The sequence below is a fragment of the Heterodontus francisci genome, chromosome 14 (genome assembly GCF_036365525.1).
Source record: "Heterodontus francisci isolate sHetFra1 chromosome 14, sHetFra1.hap1, whole genome shotgun sequence".
NCBI lineage: Eukaryota > Metazoa > Chordata > Chondrichthyes > Heterodontiformes > Heterodontidae > Heterodontus > Heterodontus francisci.
This window is the reverse complement of record NC_090384.1, coordinates 54,688,321-54,712,949: the sequence shown is the minus strand read 5'-3', so window position 1 is coordinate 54,712,949 and position 24,629 is coordinate 54,688,321. Positions and strand designations below refer to the sequence as shown.

Genomic DNA, 24,629 nt, shown 5'->3' with positions numbered 1-24,629 from the left:
GCATTAATACCGTCATATTAATACAAACATAACATTGCCAAGATTTATTAATACTGGCAGTTTAGCAGTCAAACTGAACTTCACAGGGTCACTATCTGGCTGAATGGAAGCTACTTCTGAATTCTGCAGAAGTTACTACAATGGTGTGTGTTTGAAATCAGTGTCAACACCTTATCACAATATTATGAATGTTCAAAGCTATTTCACAACCAACACACTACCTTTGAATTGCAAGCATTGTTGTGCATGATGATTAGGGGCTTAGTCACTATGGAAGGAATGTATGGACAGAACAGTGAGCAGAGAACACAAATTCTCTTTTTGTACTAGCACAGAGATGATTCAACCTGTAGATATAATATAAATATCACTTTAGTCAGAAATAACTGCTGCCATGTCTTTCTTTCTTCCATTTCCCTTTCCCTAAGAAGTTTGGCATTTTGTTGCTGTAGTAATGCCTCTCTCGCTTCCAATTTGATGCATTATTTACCATGGAATAAGGATCAAAGTCCTCCACGTATTTCTGGAAGCCCTGCAGTAACAAAAAAACACACCAAATTACTTTTCACATGACATGTAACATAGTATTTTCACGTGATCGCCAGTCAGTATGATTAGTTATTGCTATCATTTTGTTAATACAGTCGCTCATCTTAATAACTGTTTCTTTCTTGCACTAAACCCAAGTTTCGTGAGATTACATATCCACATTAATATTCTGACTGGTCAGTTCTTTATCACTATATAATTCATCACACAAATTTTTGTAACTGTAAATATTATTGCATAACATTCTCATTAAATAGCACAACCATTGACTTATTTTAATTAAATCTTTATGTACAATGCTTACAGAAAATTGCACTTACTTTCTCGATAAAAAAGGCACCTCAGTTTGTATTATCAAATTTGATACTTCTGAGGGCGATTGCCCAAATATTTCTCCTGTATAAGTGTCAATCATTCCCTTGTTTCACTACAGGAACTTTTAAGATCTGAAATAAGGTTTAAGGAAACTATTCTATAGATTGAAAATATTTCACTTTATAACAGGAAGGTTTATCTAAGTGTGCTGTAATTCCACCTGACAACCAAAGGCAAGGGCACTGCTATCCGTAGCTCTATTTACTACGTGGTGTTTCTGACTATTCCATCTCTCAAGACGAACTAGTTAATCGCCACAAAGACAATTCGTTTTCCTCAATCAATGCTTTATGAGTTTATTGCTGCCGAAATGTATTTTTTAAAGGTTGTATTCATGCCTTTCACATGGACGTTGATATTAGGCCATTTACAAAGTACAGTACTCTTTGTTGATAGGTAATAACCAATTGAGATGAAAATGTTTTTTCTCATGAGATGTGGTAATACAAACTGAGCATGGGGAAAAAAAAACTACAGTATTTAGTTTTTTTTTGCCCACCAACTTTCTCTCTTCCTCTCCTGAAGCTGTTGGAGTATGTTTTTACTGGGAATGAACCACTTTCCTTGAGAAGGAGGTGGTGAGCTGCCTCTTGAACATTGCAGTCCATCTGGTGTAGGTACACCCACAATGCTGCTGGGGAGGGAGTTCTAGATTTTTGACTCAGCTATAGTGAAGGAACAGCTATATAGTTCCAAGTCAGGATGCTGTGTGGCTTGGAAGGGAACTGCAGGTGGTGGTCCTCCCATGCATGTGCTGCCCTCATTATTCGAAGTGGTAGAGGTCAATGATTTCACCAGCCTCCAGATCCAAAGGATTATCCTCCGCCACTTCCGCCACATCCAGCGTGATACCACTACCAAACGCATCTCCCCCCCCCTTCCCGTCAAAATTCCGAAGGGATCGTTCCCTCAGCGACACCCTGGTCCACCCCTCCATTACCTCCACCACCTCATCCCCTTCCCATGGCACCTTCCCATGCAATCGCAGGAGGTGTAATACCTGCCCATTTACCTCCTCTCTCCTCACTATCCAAGGCCCCAAACACTCCTTTCAGGTGAAGCAGCGATTTACTTATACTTCTTTCAATTTAGTATACTGTATTCGCTGCTCACAATGTGGTCTCCTCTGCACTGGGGAGGCCAAACACAGATTGCGTGACCACTTTGCGCAACACCTCTGCTCAGTCCGTAAGCATGACCCCGAGCTTCCGGTTGCTGGTCATTTCAACACACCCCCCTGCTCTCATGCTCACATCTCTGTCCTGGGATTGCTGCAGTGTTCCAACGAATATCAGCGCAAGCTCAAGGAACAGCACCTCATTTACCGATTAGGCACACTACAGCCTGCTGGGCTGAACATTGAGTTCAATAATTTCAGAGCATGATGGGTCCCCCTTTTATGCTTAGTTATTTTTTCTTTTTCCTTTTTTATTTGGTTATTCTGTTTTAGGTTTGTCAGTTTGTTTAGTTTGTTTCAGCTGTGCTTACCCACTGTTTTGGTTTTTTTAATGTGTTTTTTTATGTTGTGCTTGGAGTGCTCTGTGCTTTACAGTCATTCACATCGTCTCTTTACTAACGCTTTGTCTTTCAGTATACCATTAACATATCGTTCGCCTTTGTTCCATGACCCTCTGCTCAGTTATTCTCTGTGACCCTGTCCTATCAACACCTTCACCTTTGTTATCTCTTGCCCCACCCCCACTTTACTTGCTTAAAACCTTTTACATTTCTAATATTTGTCAGTTCTGAAGAAGGGTCTCTGACCTGAAACGTTAACACTGCTTCTCTCTGCAAAGATGCTGCCAGACCTGCTGAGTATTTCCAGCATTTCTTGTTTTTATTTCAGATTTCCAGCATCTGCAGTATTTTGCTTTTATTATATTGCTTGGTCAAAGAGGTAGGTTTTAAGAATTGTGTCTGGAGGTGACAAAGGAAATAATGATGGTTTCAGTGGCAGATGGGCTACGGTAGGGGTAGAAGTTGGTGATGCTATTGTAGTAGAAGTGAGTGATCTTTGTGATGGAAGGAATCAGGCTCTTAGTGTGGGTTGAACAGAATACCAAGGTTGTGAACAATCTTGTGCAGCCTGACACAGTGGCTGAGGAAGGGGGTTGAGTTGGTAATGAGAACACAAAGTATGGGATGGGGGGGGTGTCAAAGACCATGGCTTCAGCCTTCCGTCATAAAAACAGAAAATGCCGGAAATACTCAGCAGGTCTGGCAGTATCTAAGGAAAGAGAAATAGAGTTAACGTTCCAGGTCAGTGACCTTTCACAAAAACCTGAAACCTTAACTCTCACTCTCCACAGATGCTGCCAGACCTGCTGAGTACTTCCAGCATTTTCTGTTTTTGTTTCAGATTTCCAGCATCTGCCATATTTTGCTTTTGTTTCAGTCCTCCAGATGTTTAGTTGAAAGAAATGATGGCTTCAAAAATGTTGGATGTGCAGCCCAATAGCACAGAGGCAAAGGAGGAGTTCGAGGTGGTGGAGTAGTAGAACTGTGTGTTATCAGCATACATGTGGAAATTGAACTCATATCTGCAGATGATCTAACAAAAGGCAATATGCAAAAGGGTTAACAAGAGAAACAAGGGATAGAGCTCTGGGAGAATGCCATTGGTGAAGGCACTGGGTAGAGTGAGAAGCTATTGCTGAAGATGCTCTGGTTACAAATGCCACAAGCTGGAAAATGGAGGAGAGGCATTGAAGAAGGCTGAAGTGATTGTCCATGTCAAAGGCTACAGAGAAGCTGACAAAGACTTCAAGGAGTTGAGGAAGTTGTCAAGCAAATCAAAAGTTGCAGAGTTATATTGATGAATAGAGGGCCAGAGGGCTGACAGTGGGAAGTTTGAAAATGCAGTTGTTTGGGACTAGAGAGTTATTTCCAGAGCTAACAGAGAAAAGTGTAGTTGGAAGAACTTAGTGGCATACACAGTAATGGTTGGAGATGACCTTGTCAGTGATTGAGACCACAAGAGGAGAGAGGTGACAGAAGATTTTCAACTTGCTAGCTGGATGATAAACTGGATTGTGGTTTGGCTGCCCTTTATAGAAAGCACCCAATTGTTATCAAAGTTGAAAATCTACCCCATGACTTACATCGTCCTCCAGTCCTTCCTAAACTTCATCCTCCATATAAGCTCTCAGGCTTCTATTCATAATTGGGTGCTTTCTATTAAGGACAACCAAACCACAGTTTATCGTTCAGGTAGCAAGCTGAAAATCTACCAACATAAGCATTATTTAATTACGGAAACTTCAGAACCAAGTTCATTCCTGAACTTACCTCTACACACATCTGATTTTTAGTAAAGGATTACTGGATAGTGTTCAGGAGCAAGATCCCAGGCTAGTTTTACTCTCCCTGACCCAGTAATGCTGAGGACAACTGTAGAAATTCTACTGCTTCCCCAGGTGAAAACAGCAAATTCAGCACAGACCAGGTACTGAACCAATGAGCTGTGTGTGCTAAAGAGCCATAGAGAGATACAGCACTGAAACAGGCCCTTCGGCCCACCGAGTCTGTGCCAACCATCAACCACCCATTTATACTAATCCGACATTAATCCCATATTACCTACCACTTCCCCACCTTCCCCCAATTCTCCTACCACCTACCTACACTAGGGGCAATTTACAATGGCCAATTTACCTATCAACCTGCAAGTCTTTGGCTGTGGGAGGAAACCGGAGCACCCAGCGGCAACCCACATGGTCACAGGGAGAACTTGCAAACTCTGCACAGGCAGTACCCAGAACTGAACCCGGGTCAGTGGGGCTGCGGTGCTAACCACTGCACCACTGTGACACCCTGTGTGGCTCAGTTACACTTTGAAGAGCACATTTAACAACATATCGTTGGAAAATACTCTAATCCTTCTCCAACAAGAGAACAGGTATTTCTTTTGTATAAATTCATAAGTTGATCTTTTTCTGATAGAATAGTAAAAGGAAAATACATTCTGAAAGCTATGATTTGCTTGAATAAGTAATGTCTCCAGTTTATATCAGTTCTATGGTGCAGTACTGAAAAGCCAATTATGGTAGAATAAAGTAGTTAATTTGTTAGTTACTATATGTCTGCTTCTGTTTTCTTTCAACTATTGTTGATCTGAATCAATATCCTCATATTATAGGAGTCCTACCGATGTGCCAATTTGATGAAAAGTTACACAAGATATTCCTACATTACAATAGTGACAACACTTCAAAAGTACTTCATTGGTTGTAAAGTGCTTTTGGATGTCATGTGGTCATGAAAGACACAATATAAATGCAAGTCTTTCTTTACACATATTGAAAAGAAGGTATGTTGATCATCATGGGAGAGTTTTCTGTGCACTTTGACATAGTTGTACTGGTTTCTGAAATCACACAAAGAGGAAAACTTAAGAGAATGTAGGCATGCTTTAGTCACTCCAGTTTTGCACAGTTTGAATTATTCAGTTGTGAGGGGTCACAAAGAATAATAGAAGGGCAAAATAAATTTCCCTTCATGTAAGGAGTATTGAGGTGTATAAAAATCACTAAACAATATCATACATTAGGTATAGCTCAGTGAATGTATGGAAAGGAAAATGAAGCAGCATGAGCAGCAAAAGAATACATGCAGAAAAAAGAATCAAAGAAATTATGATAAAAGTTCCTGATTATTTACATGCTTTCCTTTAGAACAAAACGACGAATTGTAGACCACCATTCGTTTCAGCATCTCTGGTTGCTGTGAAAGGAGGAAAGTATTATGAAGTGAGCAGGAATATGTTGTGTTCACTCTGTAGCAACAGATTAGTCATGAAGTGGAAAAAAGATCTGATCAATTATTTTTCATTTTTCTTAAAGGTACATTCACCTTACACAAAAAGGTATAAATGTTTCAGGTTTTTTTACCCCAGGATAATATTCATACAACAACTTATATTGACGTAGCACCTTTCATGTATAAAAACATCTTAAAGTACTTTACTGAAATATAATCAGACAAAATGAATGCTGAGCAACATAAAAAGGACATAAATTATTTGCTTAATGAAAAACAGAAGGTGACATTTTTCTTGGTAATTAACACCTACAAATGAAATTGTTGAAAACCATGGCTTTGAAATATGCATTTGTAAGAATGTGATTTAATTAGTGAATTGGTTATAATGGAGAAAAACAAGTATTCTCCTAATAAAATATTTTTAGGAATAGGGAAAGGACACAAGTTTGTAATTTTTTTGATAGATCTCAAACCTATCGAATAACATTCTTACCATATCCCTCAAACCTTTCCTTTAAGTGGAGATACATTAATAGCTTTTTAAACATACTTATAGGGGGGAATTTTCCCAGGAAAGGGGAAGCAGGTTTGCATGCCTCTGAAATTGATGGCGGGTCAGAATGCCGACATGATCCTGCCCTCTTCTGGGATTCTGCAGGGTGGAATTGAAGGCAAGGGGGGCCCCCCATTCCCCACCCCCCTACCCCAGCTTGGATCATCAGGAAAGTAATCAAGGTAGTTATGAGTCAATTAACCCTTAATTCCGGATTTTCCAGCCAGGGCAACTGTCTCCTGATCTATCAGCAACTCAGCAGGATCACTGAGGTGAGTGCACAGTGGGAAGAGGCATTTCCAGCCTTCACCACAACATGGGGGAAACATATGCAGACCTCCCTTGCACCCCTCGTGAAGGGCACAGGCAGAAGCCGCGACCAGCAGCAGGAGCAACGTCAGCAGCAGCACATCCAGCTGCCTTCTTCTCAGCCACATGCATCTCCACAGGGTAGAGGGGATGGACACCAAGATCCAGCTGAAAGGAGGCGGGAGCCCCAACATAGGGTCTACAGGCAAAGCATCAGCTCTCTTGACATGTCTAAGCATCAGTGCCTCAGGTGGCCTAGGCTCTCACAGCAGGTCGCTACTGACATCTTCAGGCTCCTGGAACAAGAGCAGATAGTCATGTATTGCCAGTGGCCAATAAAGTGTCTGTCACTGAAGGGCCACCACCCAATCTCCTGCTGCTGACCTCCTTGGCCAGTTCCATTCATGCATGCTTGAGTGGAGAGGCTGTCCTCTTCCTCTTGTCCTTTGGAGAGCTCACCTTACTGCAGCCCCTCAAATCCCACAACAGGATTTCCAGGTAAGAGTGAGAGAACTGGGGAGTGGGTGGGGAGGGCTTGGAGAGGTTGAGTGGGGGGGGGGGGGGCAGCCTTCCCAGGTCTCCTGTCCATTTCTGTGGTTGCTGCAGTCACCAAAATCCTTGTAACCTATGTCATGGTCCCTTTAATTAGAAATCCTTCCTTTAACAGATCCAGCACATCAGCACCCCCTCCCCACCCGCCAGCCCCCGCCACCCTAGTTGGTCAGGGAACCCAGAGGCGGACTGCTGGCATAGGGTGACCCCCCAAATCCCATAGGTCGCAAATTGTCTTGCAGCAGGATGCATAAGTCGGTGACAGTCTCCCTGGAATGCTGTAGTCTTTGCTGACAATGCTGCTTGGAGATTTGGAGGCAGCGGAGTCGAGTCCAGTACAGTCTCTGGTGCAGGTGGGCCTTTCTTGTCATGGCCGGCTGCTGCTGCTCTCGTTGTTGAGCTTCACAGGCAGGCACAGCTGCCTACTGGCCCTCCCTCTATCAGAGGCGTCACATCACACCACTGAGATCCAAAAAGACAGGCTGGATGAGACCCATGCCAGGTGATCAGTGGGCCTCCAGAGTGCTGTTGATAAAGAGACAACCGTGCCATAGCAGCTACGCCTTTGCTACTTTTCCTGACAGACTCCCTGATGACCTTCAGTGCCCACCCTTGCTGATAGCCACATCCAGTCGTGAATGGTGGTGGACAATTAAACAACCGACAGGAGGAGGAGGCTCCACAAATATCCCCATCCTCAACAATGGGGGAGCGCATCACATCAGTGCAAAAGACAAAACTGAAGTATTTGCAGCCATCTTCAGTCAGAAATGCAGAGTGGATGATCCATCTCGGCCTCCTCCTGAGGTCCCCAACTTCACAGATGCCAGTCTTCAGCTAATCCAATTCACTCCATGTGAAATCATGAAATAGCTGAAGACACTGCATACTGCAAAGGCTATGGGTCCTGACAACATTTTGGTCTCCATATTTAAGGAAGGATATACTTGCATTGGAGGCTGAACAGTGAAGGTTCACTAGATTGATTCCTGTGATGAGAGTGCTGTCCTATGATGAGAGACTGAGTAAATTGGGTCTATATTCTCTGGAGTTTAGAAAAATGAGAGGTGATCTCATTGAAAAATACAAGATTATGAAAGGGCTTGACAGGGTCAATTGTGAGACATTGTTTCCCCTGGCTGGGAAATCTAGAACAAGGGGGCACAGTTTCAGGATAAAGGCCGATCATTTAGGACTGAGATGAAGAGAAATTTCTTCAAAGGATTGTGAAGCTTTGGATTTTGGATGTGCCACCATTGAACATATTTCAGGCTGATATAGACAGATTTTTGGTCACTCAGGGAATCAAAAGATATGGGCAACAGGTGGGGAAATGAAGTTGAAGCCCAAGATCAGCTATGATTACACTGAATGGCTGTATGGTCTACTCCTGCTCCTATTTCTTATGCTCTTATGTTCTTATGACCTCAGCACAGCTGCTCCCTTCTATTGACCTCAAAACACAGTTCCTTGGAGAAGTCTGAATGAATACAGATATTTAGAAAAATAAAATGTTAAGAGAGGAGGCAAGCTAGGGAGCTGAGCTGAAGTCAATTACTTAATATTGACTGTACCTAACAGCAGTTACCATCTCATCTGAGAATTGTAAACCAGTATCAGGTTTACATTATGCAAACAAAGTACTACACAAATATTCTAAAGCAGACTCCAGTATAAAGGTAACTGATGGCATCTGTCTGTTTTGGGAGATAACGGACTGCACCTGGGGTGTATGTCACTTCTGGGTTGAACATGGTCTGTTGTGGCTGAAAAAAAACAACAGTACTGCTGCTTCCCATGTTGTGCCAATGTCAACCTGGAGTGTCCTCTCCAGGCTTCAGGCTTGGGAAAATAGTATGGCAAAGTTAACTAAAATACAGTCAAAAGACAAAGTTGGTTCAGGTTAAGTCCCTGTGCTATTTCATGACATAAAGATAAATACATAAGGTCTTTCAGTACATCTATGCTCATCAAGAAAGAAGAAATCAAAGACTACCGCATCAGATTTTGCTGAAATTGCCAATACAGAACACTTTTCTGTGCAGAATGGAACCAATTTTTGAAATTATTTTAATACAGGGAAATGGAACAGGATACTGTCTCCTTAAACAGCTAAATTCTGATGAGATATGGTTAAGTTGAATAGTGTCTAAAGCATAAATTAAAGGTCCCCATCTACATATTTAAGCTACAACATCTATTTCAAGTCCTGATAGACAATAGCCTGTTTCCAAGCACACTCTGTATGCACATCTGGTGATACCTCTTCTAAATGAGCCACTCATTTCAAAGATTGCATTAAATGGAAAAATTCACATAGCACTCCTTTGTATGAATTTATTCCAGGTCACTGAACAGAATGTACACTTAGTTTACCTTTTAAAATTTTTTAGGAAATTGCCTTAAATGTTTTGTTCTTAATCCCTTTTAAATTGGCTGAATTTTATCTTTCTTTGCAGCTGACAGTGAAAAAGAGAGGGCAGATGTGCTCAAACACTGGGAATGGCAATTTAAAAAGGTCAAACTACAACTTACTTTAATTGTTTTTCCTATGTTATTCTCTTTGCACCAATGAAAGATGTCAGCATATGCTGACCAGTTAGATGAAGATGGGATTTTTCCCCCCCAAAGATATGCTTATTGTCAATTTTGCATAGCACAAAATGAATTTAATTTATAAAGTACTCAATGAATACAATATTAATGGAGCAAGAGCAATCACATATAAGGAGTGCAATGAAGACCTCCAAATGCATGTTAGCACAAAGGGACATTTTGAAAAACTGTGTTGTATTTTAAAAAGGTCCTAAATATTTGCCTACTAATGTACATTAATTCTAAATGGTTGGTGAACGAGATGGATTTTTAAGACTATCTACTAGTTTCATGGATGACCATCACTGCTACTAGCTTTTTGTTCCAGCTTTTATTTAATTAAATGAATTTAATTATTGCTGAAAAGAGAGAGATTTTGTCGAAGCTTTTTGTCTTGCACTCATCAGGACAACTTGCAAGAATACCAATATAGAGGAAACAACAAATTTATACTGTGTGAGAAGAGAGTGCTGATTGGTTGGCAAGTGGACTCTGATTGGTCAAGGCGTTGCCATGGAGAATGTACCAGTTTACAGTGACTGACAGTTAACTGCCAAGCTTTGTTTGAAATTTAAACCAGGCAGCCTGACTATGTTTAGTCAAGGCATTGCCCTGAGGAATGAACCAGCGAATGGCTGTTATTTATTTTGTTTAGCTGAAACAGGTGCAATGTGTGTACATGTTCTTTCTGTCTGAAAAGAACAGGGCCCTGTGTATTAATATATGTAGCTTCCAGTACACACAAATGCGCCACACTACGAGCCCAACTGACAATTTTAAGTTGGTTGTCAGTGTTATTCTTGGCGCACTGAGGATTATTTAGCAAATGTTGTCCAATTGCGGAATCACGTCTAATGTTTCAAACTGTGTTTTGAGTTTTGCAAGCATGGGCTGATTGGATACAGCTGTACCTTGTGAAAGGGACACGTTGTTTGATATGATCCTCCAATCTTTGGGACTTACAGCCTATATACCTAGCATCACACTGGCATTGAAATTCATAGATCACAGTACTCATTTGCTTGATAGGCAGAACATCTTTTGGCTTGACGGCAGAATCCTGTTAGTGACGAAAACTACACATGTTGCTACTGCATAGTTGCAGCGTGAAACAGCTAGTTTCACCAGTTGCTCAAATTTCTCGCTGTATATCATGCAAATTTATGAATGGGCCCGGCCATCATTTTTGGCCCTGAAAAGTGCCCAGTCTACCATAATGTATCCCAAAAATGTAAGCATATGTCTCAAAGACTGGCGGATTGTATCAAACAACATGTCCCTTCTGCTGTTCACATTGGGCAAGGTACAGGCGGAACCCAACCAGCCCATGCTTGCAAAACTCAAAACACAGTGTCCAACATGAGATATGATTCTGCAATTGGACAACATTTGCTAAATAATCCACAGTGTACGAAGAACTATGCTGACAACCAACTTAAAATTGTCAGTTGGGCTCGCAGTGTGGCGCATTTGCGTGTACTGGAAGCTACATATATTAATACACAAGGCAGAAAGAACATTGTGCCTGTTTCAGCTAACCAAAATAAATGACAGCCATTTGCTGGTTCATTCCTCAGGGCAATGCCTTGACCAATCAGACTCAAGCTGCCTAGTTTAAATTTCAAACAAAGCTTAGCAGTTAACTGTCAGTCACCATAAACTGGTGCATTCTCCATGGCAACAACTCTACCAATCAGGGGAGGTGGTGGCATGTGGTAATGTCACTAGACTAGTAATCCAGAGTCCAAGCTAATGCTCTGGGAACATGGATTTGAATCCCACCACAGCAGGTGGTGAAATTTGAATTCAATTAATAAATCTGGAATTAAAAGGTAGTCTAGTGATGACCATGAAACCATTGTCGATTCTTGTAAAAACCCATCTGGTTCACTAATGTCCTTCCTTTAGGGAAGGAAATCCACCCTCCTTACCTGGTCTGGTCTACATGTGACTGCAGATCCACAGCAATGTGGTTGACTCTTAAAATGCCCTCTGAAATGACCTAGCAAGCCACTCAGTTCAAGGGCAATTAGGGATGGCCAGTAAATGCTGGCCTAGCCAGCGACGCCCACATCCCACAAATGAATTTAAAAAATCATAGTCCACTTGCCAACCAATCAGCACTCTCTTCTCATACAGTATAAATTTGTTGTTTCCCTTACATTGGTATTCTTGAGTTATCCTGATGAGTGCAAAAATTGACAAAATCTCTCTACCTTCAACAATACTTGTGTTCTGTATACCAAGCGATTATAAGTGAATTTAAATTTCCCAGCTGCCATAATGGGATGTGAACTTGTGTTTCTAGATCATTAGTCTAGGCCACTAGATTACTAACCCAGTAACATAACCATAATGTCACTGTACCCCCATCATTGCATTGCTCCTTCTTTTCTTCTAAACTGCATTCTTGAGGGGTTTCTAACTGGGAAATCCACTGATTTTAGTAATGGTTCAGGGATGTAAAAAAAACAATGAACACAAAAGTTCCTGAGAAGCAAATTAACAGCAAAGGAAAAAGAAAGAAAATATAGTCCAAAATTACTAAAAACAGTTGAATGAATCTTCTTGCTGACCCTTTACGCTCCCTTCCATATAGCAACCGTGAATACACATTTATATAAAAAGCTGGAAAATGATGTGGAAAGCATTACTGCATTACTTCTGCACCATTTCCAACCATTTTCCAAGCTTCCATCTGTTTCAGGTGAGCCCTTCTTTCACTTGGAAATATGTATCATACACAGAAGCAGGGGTGACCCAAAGGTAAAGGCTTCCAGTGCTTTTTCTGTGCTTTTACAAACAAAACCTACATGATGCACAACATAAATCCAACAGCTAAGACACTGCATGACCTGGAAGTAGCTAAGACAGCCATGCAAAGGAGAGGGAGATACTGCACAAACAAAAACTGGATCAGCATATGTCAAAAAATCCAAACTGTATGTGACAAAGAAAATCTATGAGCTATGTACAAAGGGATCAAGTGGGCACTTGGCCCTGCTATCACCAAAGTTGCTCCCCTGAAGTCGGCAGATGGTGAAGTACTCACCGACAAGTAAACAGTTGCCCTGCTGGGCTGAATACTACTGTGAGCTGTACTCCTGTGTGTCGGACATCTCCCAGTCTGTGCTCAATGCTCTCCCATGATTTCCTGTCATGGATGAGTTAGATGAAGAACCCTCATCAGTGGAGCTCGAGAAGGCCATAGACTGCCTAGCGAACAGAAGAGCACCCAGCAAGGATGGAATCCCAGCCGAACTGCTCAAGTACAAAAAGTACCATCTATTGCCACACCTTTATGACCTTCTCCTTCTCTGCTGGAAAGTGGGTTCCACTCCACAGGAGATTAGTGATGCCAAAATCACCACACTATACAAAAACAAAGGTGACAGAGGAGACTGCAACAACTGCAAGAGCATCTCACTCCTTAGCGTCATGGGGAAGGCCTTCGCTCAGGTCATACTTAAAAGATTGCATTTACTTGCAGACTGAATTAGCAAAGACAAAAACACATGATGTCCTGATCAGAAAACTCTAAGCTGATGATGCGGCACTAGTCGCTTACACGGAAACTCAGCTACAAAGACTCAAGAACTGTCTTTCCCATGCCTGTAACTTGTTCTGCTTGACCATAACTGTCAAGAAAACCATGGTGATGGGACAAGGTGTTGCATTTGCACCCTTGATCACACTAAATAAGACTCCAGTGGTTCGCAAATTCTGCTACCTTGGGTCCATGATGACAGACAATCTGTCCCTTGATGCAGAGTTCGATACACACAGAGGGAAAGCAGTTATCACGTTTGGCCGATTTGTAAAACGCGCATGGGATCACACCAAGCTAACCCTTAGGATCAAGCTGATGATTTATAAGGCCTGTGTTCTCAACATCTTGCTGTATGGCTGTGAAATATGGGCGACTTACAGAAACCAGGAAAAGAAGCTCAATAATTTCCATCTTTGCTGTCGGCGGTGTGTGATGGCAGGACAAAATCCACTGGGTGAAAAAGCTTTTCCTTATAATCCCCTCTAATCCTTCTACCAATCACCTTAAATCTGTGCCCCCTGGTAACTGACCGCTCCATTAGGAGAAACAGGTCCTTCCTGTCTACTTTATCTAGGCCCTCATAGTTCTGTACACCTTAATTAAGTCACCCCTCAATCTCCTCTGTTCTAAGGAAAACAACCCTAGCCTATTCCAATCTTTCTCAGAGCTGCAAATTTCAAGCCCTGGCAACATTTTTGTATATCTCCTCTGTACTCTCTCCAGAGCAATTATGTCCTTCCTGTAATGTGGTGATCAGAACTGTACGCAATATTCCAGCGGTGGCCTAACCAGCATTTTATACAGTTCCAGCATTACATCCCTGCTTTTTGTATTCTATACCTTGGCCAACAAAGGAAAGCATTCCAAATGCCTTCTTCACTACTTTATCTACCTGTCCTGCCATCTTCAGGGATCTGTAGAAAGGTACTCCAAGGTCTCTAACTTCTTCTACCCCTCTGAATATCCTCCCATTTATTGTGTATTCCCTTGCTTTGTTTGCCCTCCCCAAATGCATTACCTCACACTTCTCCATATTGAATTCCATTTGCCACTTTTCCGCCCACTCAACCAAACTGTTGATCTCATTCTAGAGTCCACAGTTATCCTCTTCACTATCAAGTACATGGCCAATTTTTGTGTCATTTGCAAATTTCCCAATCATGCCTCTCACATTTAAGTCAAAATCATTAATATAAGCCACAAACAGCAAGGGATGCAACACTGAGCCCTGTGGAACACCACTGGAAACCGGTTTCCATTCACAAAAACATCTGTCAACCATTACCCTTTGTTTCCCGTCACCGAGCCAATTTTGGACCAGCTTACCACATTCCCCTGTATCCCATGGGCTTTTACTTTTCTGACCAGTCTGCTATGTTGGACCTTGTTAAATGCCTTACTAAAATCCATGTACACAACATCCACTGCACTTCCCTCACCAATCCTGCTTCCTCAAAAAAAATCAATTAAGTTAGTAAGACACAATCTTCCCATCAACAAAGGTGCACCAAGGGAAGGCACCCCACCTAAATGTATTATTTGCTGCATGTCCATCATCTTTTATAGATGGAAGGATGCCAACATCCTGTAAACTAGTATCAATGGGATATGACCACATCAAAAATTGGCCAGATAACATTCGTCACCTGGGAAATGAGAATACCTAATTTTTCAACATCCTCTTAATAATGCCTGAAGCATATTCAGCATCCTAACACACCCATAATACTCCTTATTGAAGAATTTCATATCTCATCAAAGCGATTATGTTGTAATAATTAAGAGTCCCAAATAGTTTAGCATACAATCAAGACATGCAGACCAAAATGAATGTAGACTTAAATCCTAGTCTATGCTGAGTGAGCTAATTGTAGTTGAGGTACAATAGGCAAGGCAATAGGTTTCAGTATGTCTGCACTAAGGTTGTGGGGGAGGGGGCGGGGCTGGTGGGTGGTGAGAAATCAGTCTGGGACCCTGCTATCCAGCATCCAGTGTGAATGGCAAACAAAAGAAAAGAGCTTAGTTGTGAAACATCCATGCTCAAATAGACAAGGGAGTCATGGGTTATGGGGGGCAGACAGGAAAGTGGAGTTGAGAAGACAGCAGATCAATCATGATCTTATCAAATGGTGGAGCAGCCTCGAAGAGCCGAATGGCCTACTCCTGTTCCCATGTCCTGCGTTTCTATGTCCTATGTAGTCTGAGGATAAAGCAAATTTTACCAAAGTCCATGTTGATTTTACTTGCACAATTAATACTATCTACTATCTAGATTCACACATGAAGAATGAGTTCTTGGACTGTACTGCAGTATAAGTGAACTCCTTCAGGAATAGGGAGCAAACTGAGAAAAGTGGACTCTATCTAATCATGTGCTCTCTCTGACATTGTCATATTATCAGTTGGAATTAGAACTCCAATCAGTTAGGTTATGCTAATAATACTCATCACACGCAGCTTCCACAGTGCAGACTGTGACACTGACCACTCCCTGGTGTGCAGCGAAATTAGACTCAAACCAAAGAAACTACATCACTCCAAGCAGAAGGGCCGGCCGCGCATCAATACTAACAGAGTTTCTTATCCACAGCTGTTACATAAGTTTCTAAATTCACTTTAAAAAGACCTTTAAAACACTCCTGCAGGGGATGCAGAGACGAAGTGGGCCCACATCAGAGATGCCATCTATGACTCAGCAATGACCACCTTTGGCAAACATGAGAAACAGAATGCAGACTGGTTTCAATCTCACTTTGAAGAGCTGGAACCTGTCATAGCCGCTAATCACACTGCACTGTTGAACTACAAGAAAGCCCCCAGCGAGTTAAGATCTGTAGCACTTAAAAGTAGCCAGAAGCGCTGCACAAAGAACAGCCAGTTGCTGTGCAAATGACTACTGGTAACACCTATGCAGTCGTATTCAGCTGGCGTCCGACACCAGAAACATCAGAGGAATGTATGATGGCATTAAGAGGGCTTTTGGGACAACCATCAAGAAGATCGCCCCCGAGTCTATATCAGGGGACACAATCACTGACCAATGCAAGCAAATGGACCGCTGGGTGGAGCACTACCTAGAACTGTACACCAGGGAGAATGTTGTCACTGATACCGTCCTCAACGGAGCCCAGTCTCTGCCAGTCATGGATGAGCTGGACGAACAGCCAACAAAATCGGAACTCAGTAATGCCATTGATTCTCCAGCCAGTGGAAAAGGACAGCATTACCCCTGAAATAATCAAGAGTGCCAAGCCTGCTATACTCTCAGCACTCCATGAACTGCTTTGCCTGTGCTGGGATGAGGGAGCTGTACCACAGGACATGTGCAATGTCAATATCATCACCCTCTATAAGAACAAGGGTGATCGCGGTGACTGCAACAACTACCGTGGAATCTCCCTGCTCAGCATAGTGGGGAAAGTCTTCGCTCGAGTCATTTTAAACAGACTCCAGAAGCTGGCTCAGCGTGTCTACCCTGAGGCACAGTGACATCCACCATTGACATGCTGTTCTCCCTTCGCCAGTTACAGGAGAAATGCCGCGAACAACAGATGCCCCTCCACGTTGCTTTCATAGATCTCACCAAAGCATTTGACCTTGTCAGCAGAAGTGGTCTCTTCAGACTACTAGCAAAGATTGGATGTCCACCAAAGCTACTAAGTATCATCACCTCATTTCATGACAATATGAAAGCACAATTCAGCATTGCAGTACCTCATCAGACTCCTTTCCTATCCTGAGTGGTGTGAAACAGGGCTGTGTTCTCGCACCTACACTATTTAAGATCTTCTTCTCCCTGCCGCTCTCCCATGCGTTCAAGTCTTCAGAAGAAGGAATTTTCCTCCGCACAAGATCAGATGGCAGGTTATTCAACCTTGTCCATCTTAAAGCGAAGACCAAAGTATGGAAAGTCCTCATCAGGGAACTCCTCTTTGCTGACGATGCTGCATTAACATCCCACACAGAAGAGTGTCTGCAGAGACTCATCGACAGGATTGCAGCTGTCTGCAATGAATTTGGTCTAACAATCAGCCTCAAGAAAATAATCATGGGACAGGACGTCAGAAATGCTCCATCCATCAATATCGGCGACCACACTCTGGAAGTGATTCAAGAATTCACCTACCTAGGCTCAACTATCACCAGTAACCTGTCTCTCACTGCAGAAATCAACAAGCGCATGGGAAAGGCGTCCGCTGCTATGGCCAGACTGGCCAAGAGGGTGTGGGAAAATGGCACACTGACAGGGAACACAAAAGTCCGAGTGTTTCAAGCCTGTGTCCTCAGTACCTTGCTCTACGGCAGCGAGGCCTGGACAATGTATGTCAGCCAAGAGCGACGTCTCAACTCATTCCATCTTCGCTGCCTCCGGAGAATCCTTGGCATCAGGTGGCAGGACCGTATCTCCAACGCAGAAGTCCTCGAGGCAGCCAACATCCCCAGCATATACAGCCTACTGAGCCAGTGGCGCTCGAGATGGCTTGGCCATGTGAGTCGATTGGAAGATGGCAGGATCCACAAGGACGCATCATACAGCGAGCTCGTCACTGGTATCAGACTCACCGGCTATCCATGTCTCCGCTTTAAAGACATCTGCAAACGTGACATGAAGCCCTATGACATTGACCACAAGTTGTGGGAGTCAGTTGCCGGTGATCGCCAGAGCTGGCGGACAGCATAAAGATGGGGCTAAAGAGTGGTGAGTCCAAGAGACTTAGCAGTTGGCAGGAAAAAAGACAGAAGTACAAGGGCAGAGCCAACTGTCTAACAGCCCCGACAACCAATTTAATCTGCAGTGCCTGTGGAAGGGTCTGTCACTCTAGAATTGGCCTTTATAGCCACTTCAGGCACTGCTCCACATACCACTGAACACCTCTAGGCGCTTACCCATTGTCTCTCGAGACAAAGACGACGACTTACCAACTCCCTAGAATTCATGATCACCTCTACATAAATCGACACATTGTAATTGCAGTAATTCTGGTTCTTTCACTGGAAAGCATGAGGTTGCTAATGAAGAGCTAATCCTGCATTAACAGAAATTCTAAAAGCCCTTAATTAAAACTATAGATGCAGGAACACTGGAATAATACTGCTTCCAGAAGATCATGAAATAGAGATTAAGAATGCTATTTGGCCTATCGCAGCTAATCTGTGTAGAAAGGAAAAATGACAGTCCTCCATCACAGCTTCCAAACAGTTACCACCTCAACAATTCTACCCAGAATTGCTTTCTGCTCTGTAGCGAATGAAAGAGAAAGCACTCAAAAATTTCAAAGCCAGCTGTGAAAAGTAAAAGAGAAATATGGAAAAAAGGGAAATAAGGAAAATAGATGAAAAAGACAGCAAAGATAATAAGAAACAGGTAAGAAAAAAATGAATACCATGGTGACCCATCTGACAGATTTTGCTTGCTGTTTTTAATGGTTCAGCTTGTACATTAATGCTCTCACCAACCAATGGAAATAGTATTTTCTCACATAATTAATCAAAATTTCTCCTAATTTTGTATAACTTCATTCGATCTCTTCTTAACTTTCTGCATTCTAATGAAAAGAGCCCGGTTAGAATCATAGAACTTTACAGCACAGAAGGAAGCCATTTGGCCTGTTGTGCCTGTGCTAGCTCTTTCAAAGAGACATCTTATTTAGTCCCACATCCTAGCATTTTTCCAATAACTCTACAAATTGGTCCTCTTCAAGTACATATTCAATTGTCTATTGTAAATTCCTGTGGAATTTGATTCCACCATCCTTTCAAGTAGTGCATTCCAGATCTTAACAACCATATGCGTGAAAAATTTCATCTCATTTGCCCTCAAGTTCTTTGCCAATTATTTTATACCTATGATCTCTGGTTACCAACACTCTTGTCAGAGGAAACAATTTCTTCCTACTTGCTCTATCAAAACACCTTATAATTTTGAATACCTCTATTAGGTCTCCCCTTAACCTCCCTGCTCTAAGGAGAACAATCTCCTCTTCTCCAATCTCTCATTGCAACTGAAGTCTCTCATCCTTGGTGTCATCCTGGTAAACTTCATCAATACCCTCTCCAAGGCCTCAACATCCTTCCTAGAGATGTGCCCGAAATGTACACAGTACTCCAGCTGAGGCCTAACCAGAAGTTTGTAGTCTTTTAGCATGGCTTTCTTGTTTTTGTATTCATTGACCCTATTTACAAAGCCAAATATCCCATATGCTTTCTTAACTTCCTTATCACTTGCTCTACCACTTAAGATTTGTGAATATGCACCCACCGGCCCCTCTGCTCTTGCACATCCCCCCCCCCCCCCCTTCTCCCCGCTTAAAACAGTACCATTTAGATTATAGAAAAGCATAATAATAAAAATTATATTGCCTCTTCATGTTGTTTCTCCCAATGTGCATCACCTCACACTTGTCCACATTAAATTGCATCTGGCATATGTCTACCCATTTTGTCAGACTGTCTCTGTCTTCTTGAAGTCTGTTCCTATCCTGCTCACTATTTACTACATTTCCCAGCTTTGTCTCATCTGCAAACTTCAAAATTGTACTCTCTATACCCAAGTCCAAGTCATTCATCCATAAAAAGAAAAGCAATGGTTCTAATACTGACCCCAAAGGAACCCCACTGCATACTTCTCTCCAATCAGTTAACCATCTGTTCACTTCTCGTCTCCTATCCCTTAGTCAATTATGTACCTAAGTTACCATCGTCCCTTTAATACCACGAACTTCTATCTTCCAAATAAGTTTATTATGTGGTACTTTGTCAAATGCCAATTGAAGCCATTAAGTGGCCTATTAACGGATGTAACCAGTGGCAGGGGTGGGGGCCTCTGCCGCATGGGAAGGATGCCTTGAAAAATGAGGTGTCCTCCCTGCAGGCTTGGGGTGGGGGGAGGAAGGGAGTGGGGTTCCTCCTCCGTGGGCAATTTGTGGCCCACAGACAACCCCCACTCGGAACAACTTTTCTCCCAGGACACCCCTCCCCCTGGACTGACTGAGCACTCCCCCAGCCCCATTCACCAGGCCTGTCACCACCCTGTCGCCCAACGATCTTACTGGGGCTGGATAAGCCGATGATGGTCTTCCCATCCAGAGGTCAAATGAGGCACTTAAGTGGCCTATTATCAGAATTGCGTATCTGGGTCTATGATGCCATATGGGTGTGCCAATGATTCCCTGAACTTTTAAGATCTGCGCCATCTGAAAAATAAATGCAGTGCTTTGCCATCCTGCTGCTGGAAATGTGATGAAATTGTTTGTTCTGGATAGCAATGCATCATTCAATTGCTCAATACATCAGTGAACTGCTGATTGCCTGATATGCCCTTGTTACCTGTAGCAACATGGAATGAGTCAAAAGTAACAAGAGCTCAGGGTTGTGGTGTATTTGACAGCGTGGTCCCTGTGCTGAAAATTAGCTGGAGTTCAGTTTCCAGCAGATGGAACAATTATTGTGACTGCTTTTCAAATGAAGCACAGCCTCCAACATGTCACAGCAAGCATGCTTCGTCCTGCAGATGTGAAAGGGTATTTTAACCCATATGCCCAGCAGGAAATCAGGCATGAGAATTCTGCCTGCCTTAAAGAAACAAAAGCCAACAGAAATGGTGTTGTTGCATCTCGATAATGCCATTGGGATGTGCATGGCATTTTACCTGTGGGCTGACCAAGGGCCACATGGGCTTGGGTCCACCTGTGGAAGCTGGCGGTAGGCAGCACCCTTGCCAGATTTCAGGAAGGTTCATGTTTTGAAAACTTTTTACAGGCTTCTTGTGAGCCAGGAGGAACACTTGTGTCTTTCCTGCCCTGAGTTCATCACACCTCCACCCTTGATCACTTTTTTACCGATTCCTCCTCATTACACACCTTGCAGGTGTTTAGCAATGGCCTGATTGTTGGCAAATTTCCACTCCCACTCACTGGCGTTGATGGCATTCCCCTTAGCTACAGGTGGCAGCCAGTATCAGGACATTCAAATGAGGCCCAGGAGTTAAAGTCTCCTGCACGTTTGCTCAGGGAGGGAGGTGGGGGAGTGGGGTGCTGTGTGGGTGCAGGTGTTGGCCCTGATTGATAGCCACCTACTTTGGTCCCACTCAATTTTAGAATCAGAGCTTTCGGGTCGCGGGTGAGGATGGAGGGAGCAAATAGTATCTAACCTGCTTCAAACCCAGCATTTGATCCCCTTATTCAATGGGCAAATAACACAAAAACAATGGGATATTGCCATCAGTGATTGATAGGCCTTTAAATTCCTTGTGCAAAGTTGATGCTGAGAGGCAATCTGTGCTGACTCCACCATAGATAATTATGCTATAAATTTATGATAGTTTCAATAACAGTAAAGAGACAGATAAAATGTATTATAAAATAATTTGCTAAAATGTATTGTAAAAAATAATTTGCTGTGGAATTTATTATGGATGAACACAGCGGCAGTACTCAGAGCAGGCAGTTCCTGGGCCATTATCCCCTTGCACAACTCAATGATATAGTGATTGTTTCTGCCAAATATTGCTAAAATAGCAGATACATTTAATTGTTTATAATTTTTCTTAAATGTGATGTACAATCCCCATAACTTTTGTGGAGACAAGTTAATGAAGAAATGATTAACCTCATTACGACAGTAGGTTCTGGATATTGGATTTTTAATATTTGCTTCTACACTTAGAATTCACTGTTAACACTCATTGTGTCTTTTTTCTGGGTGTGTGGAGCAAACATATTATCCAATTAACAATTCAAGAGAATTAAAGCAACATTACCAATGTGTTTGTGCATTATTACAGGAGAAAGTCCTGACATAAAACTTACAGATCTTTCAACTCTGTGAAATTTACTTAGGATTGACAGTTAATTTCAATGTTAAGGTAATTACACTGATCAAATCTGTTAGCGGTTTCAAAATGATGAACCTTTTCCAATTATTGATGCAAACGTGGAATCTCTTCATGGCTACCAATGCTTCTTTGGTTGAGAAAAGCCATTCACCTTATCTAGCTCATCCTTCCATAGAAGCCTGTAATTCACCCATCACAGCACTGACAAAGCATTAAAAAAAAAGAGATATTTTAATCATCTGACTCCTTAAAGAGACAGCTGATCCTAGTGCGATTAGACTGCAATATCATTCACATCATTAAAGCAACACAAAAGTACTGGGATAAGCACAGGAAATGAAGTGTACTTATCCTGCAGCCATTTGGTTTTGGGGTTAGCTCAGAGAATGAACTGTACTTAGCTTACATCATTGCTGTGCCTGGGTTTTTATTGATTTATTTTAATGCAGTGATATTTACACAGCTCCTGGGTAGAGCTCCTTCCCTCTGATACCTTCATATTAGTGGAATGGATGCACAATGATCACAAAAGATAAGCTCACCAGAATTTAAATATTTTGATTTGTTTGGTTAGAATATGTATTTATTTTAATGGATAAAACCATGCCTACTAAAAGCCTCATTACTACGTAACACTCTGCTGGTAGTGAATGACAAACTCAAAGACTTCATGCTACCACGTACACTTCTAACAATCGAAACAGCTGACACCACACGCATACTTAACACAACAGATTCCTGGGCTATCAGCCACTGTCCAACAGAGTTTCAATATGTCACTTAGGTAGGTGACCTTTCAGAAATGCAATAGGCAATTCCCAATTGTTTGCTTTCTAGTCATATAATTTTACAGTAATCCCTGACTGAAAAACATGACAGCTGATGAATGACAACTACATTTGGGGATTTAACTTAGTATCTGTCAGTTAGTGGTTTTAGATTTGTTAATGGTGAGGGTGGAAAATACAAATTTGAATGTGAACATTCAACAGCAAGAAAATGTACATTTTTATATTTCATTAACTTATTACAAATCAGATCTTTGAACTGTTTGTTTGTAGATGAATGCCATTATTCTTGTTACACTGCTACATTAATCTACATAGTGTATCCTCCAACTCGGTCAACATCTTTTCATTATAAATTTCTACATCTACATGAATAATGGAAACTGCCTAAGTAAATTTGTAATACTCTCAATTAAATCTTCTCAGCAGTGGTGATGCTGTTGCAACAGATTTCCATTTCCCAATTGTGAATTTAAGACCCCCAATGGGGGAGGTGGGAGGGCACATAAATCCATGCCGCTGACTGGTGTGCCGGTTGCCAGGTTCCACCCCACTCCCAGACCATTTTCCTCGAGGTGGGATGGGGTTGGGAGGGGGGTGGGGGGTGGGTGGAGGCGGCAGAACCAATTGATCTTGTTAAAGTCCTATTAAAGCCTATTGCCGGAAGTCGAATCAAGTTTTCCAGTCAGCCTCGGATGCGTCAAGGAACAGGGCAGCTGCCTGTAGATGGTCTCCTGGTGGCAGACCAGGGGGCCAGTGCTCCAGGCAGGCTTAGAGGCCTTCCCTGCCTGCCTGGCTTCAGCTGCAGGCTTCCCTCTGGAGAGGAACCTCTCCACAATGGTGGCTCAGCAGCTGAGGGGATTTTTTTGCTTTAAAGCTGAAAAGGCTGGAGAGGGTGCCTCTATCTTGGGGCTGCCTCCCACTCACTTACCTGGAAAAGTAGCCTGCTGCTTCTTCAGTGCTGGAGAGTGTCCTATTGGCCCTCCAGCTTTGACGGCCCGCCAGCCATCCTTAATTGAACGTGGGCCTGCCCTCTGGCCACTAATTGGCAAATTCAGGGAAAATCACAGCCTCGTGACTGTTTCCCACACGGTGTGGGCTTCTGACCCCTATTTGACTATGACGGCAAAGGGCAAAACTGTATTCTGTAGTGCTTACTCTCTTGGCACGAGGCCTCTGAAACTTCCAACGGGAAGTGCGTTGAATGTCATCTTCATAAAGGTTTAACAAGCACGCACCTAAAGACTGACAGCAGCATTTGCAGCTGAAAGATCATGATGTCAATCAGCACGTAAAACTCTTTTGATGCTAGTGCTGCTATTTTGGAACTCCATGCTCCAGCCTATGCCCTTTCAACCTCACACAGCTAACACACATTCAACGGCATTAAGGAGCCTCCACCATCACTATTTTGTAGGATCAATTACTAGCAGGTCAGTTGCAGGATTATTTCTTCTGGCTTTTGCTGTAATTCCATGCATTTTGGGTTCTTTTCCTGTCTTGTTTAAAGTTTCAATAGCCTACAGGGAGTGGTCTGGCTGGTGCTGAAGTATTTCTTTGTTGACTTAAAGGCATGTGCACCAACTAATTGCTCCCAGACATGGGTCACCTAGGAGGTCTTCCTTTTGTGATTGAACATGACTGGGAGAATTAGCATAGGCTGTGCAGAGCAGAGAAAGCCGGTGGAACAGGGACGAGGGGGAGAAGTAATGCCTCGTCCAATAATTGCCAGCACAGTCTCCTCCATTGGGGTTAAAACATGTA

General features: G+C 42.6%; 1 protein-coding gene across 6 annotated transcripts in view; it reads right to left on the bottom strand.

Moving 5' to 3' along the window:
• Window positions 1-24,629, bottom strand: part of ush1c (Usher syndrome 1C) — a 309,503-nt gene that overhangs the window by 88,834 nt on the left and 196,040 nt on the right. For 4 of the 6 annotated variants that reach the window (XM_068046233.1, XM_068046237.1, XM_068046234.1 and 1 more), the window contains 2 exons: window positions 5,584-5,646; window positions 491-532 (listed from right to left, as the gene is read on the bottom strand). In XM_068046233.1, the coding sequence (XP_067902334.1) occupies window positions 491-532; window positions 5,584-5,646 (105 nt within the window). The remainder of the gene's footprint in view (window positions 1-490; window positions 533-5,583; window positions 5,647-24,629) is intronic. The other 2 variants (XM_068046236.1, XM_068046239.1) reach the window with 1 other exon arrangement.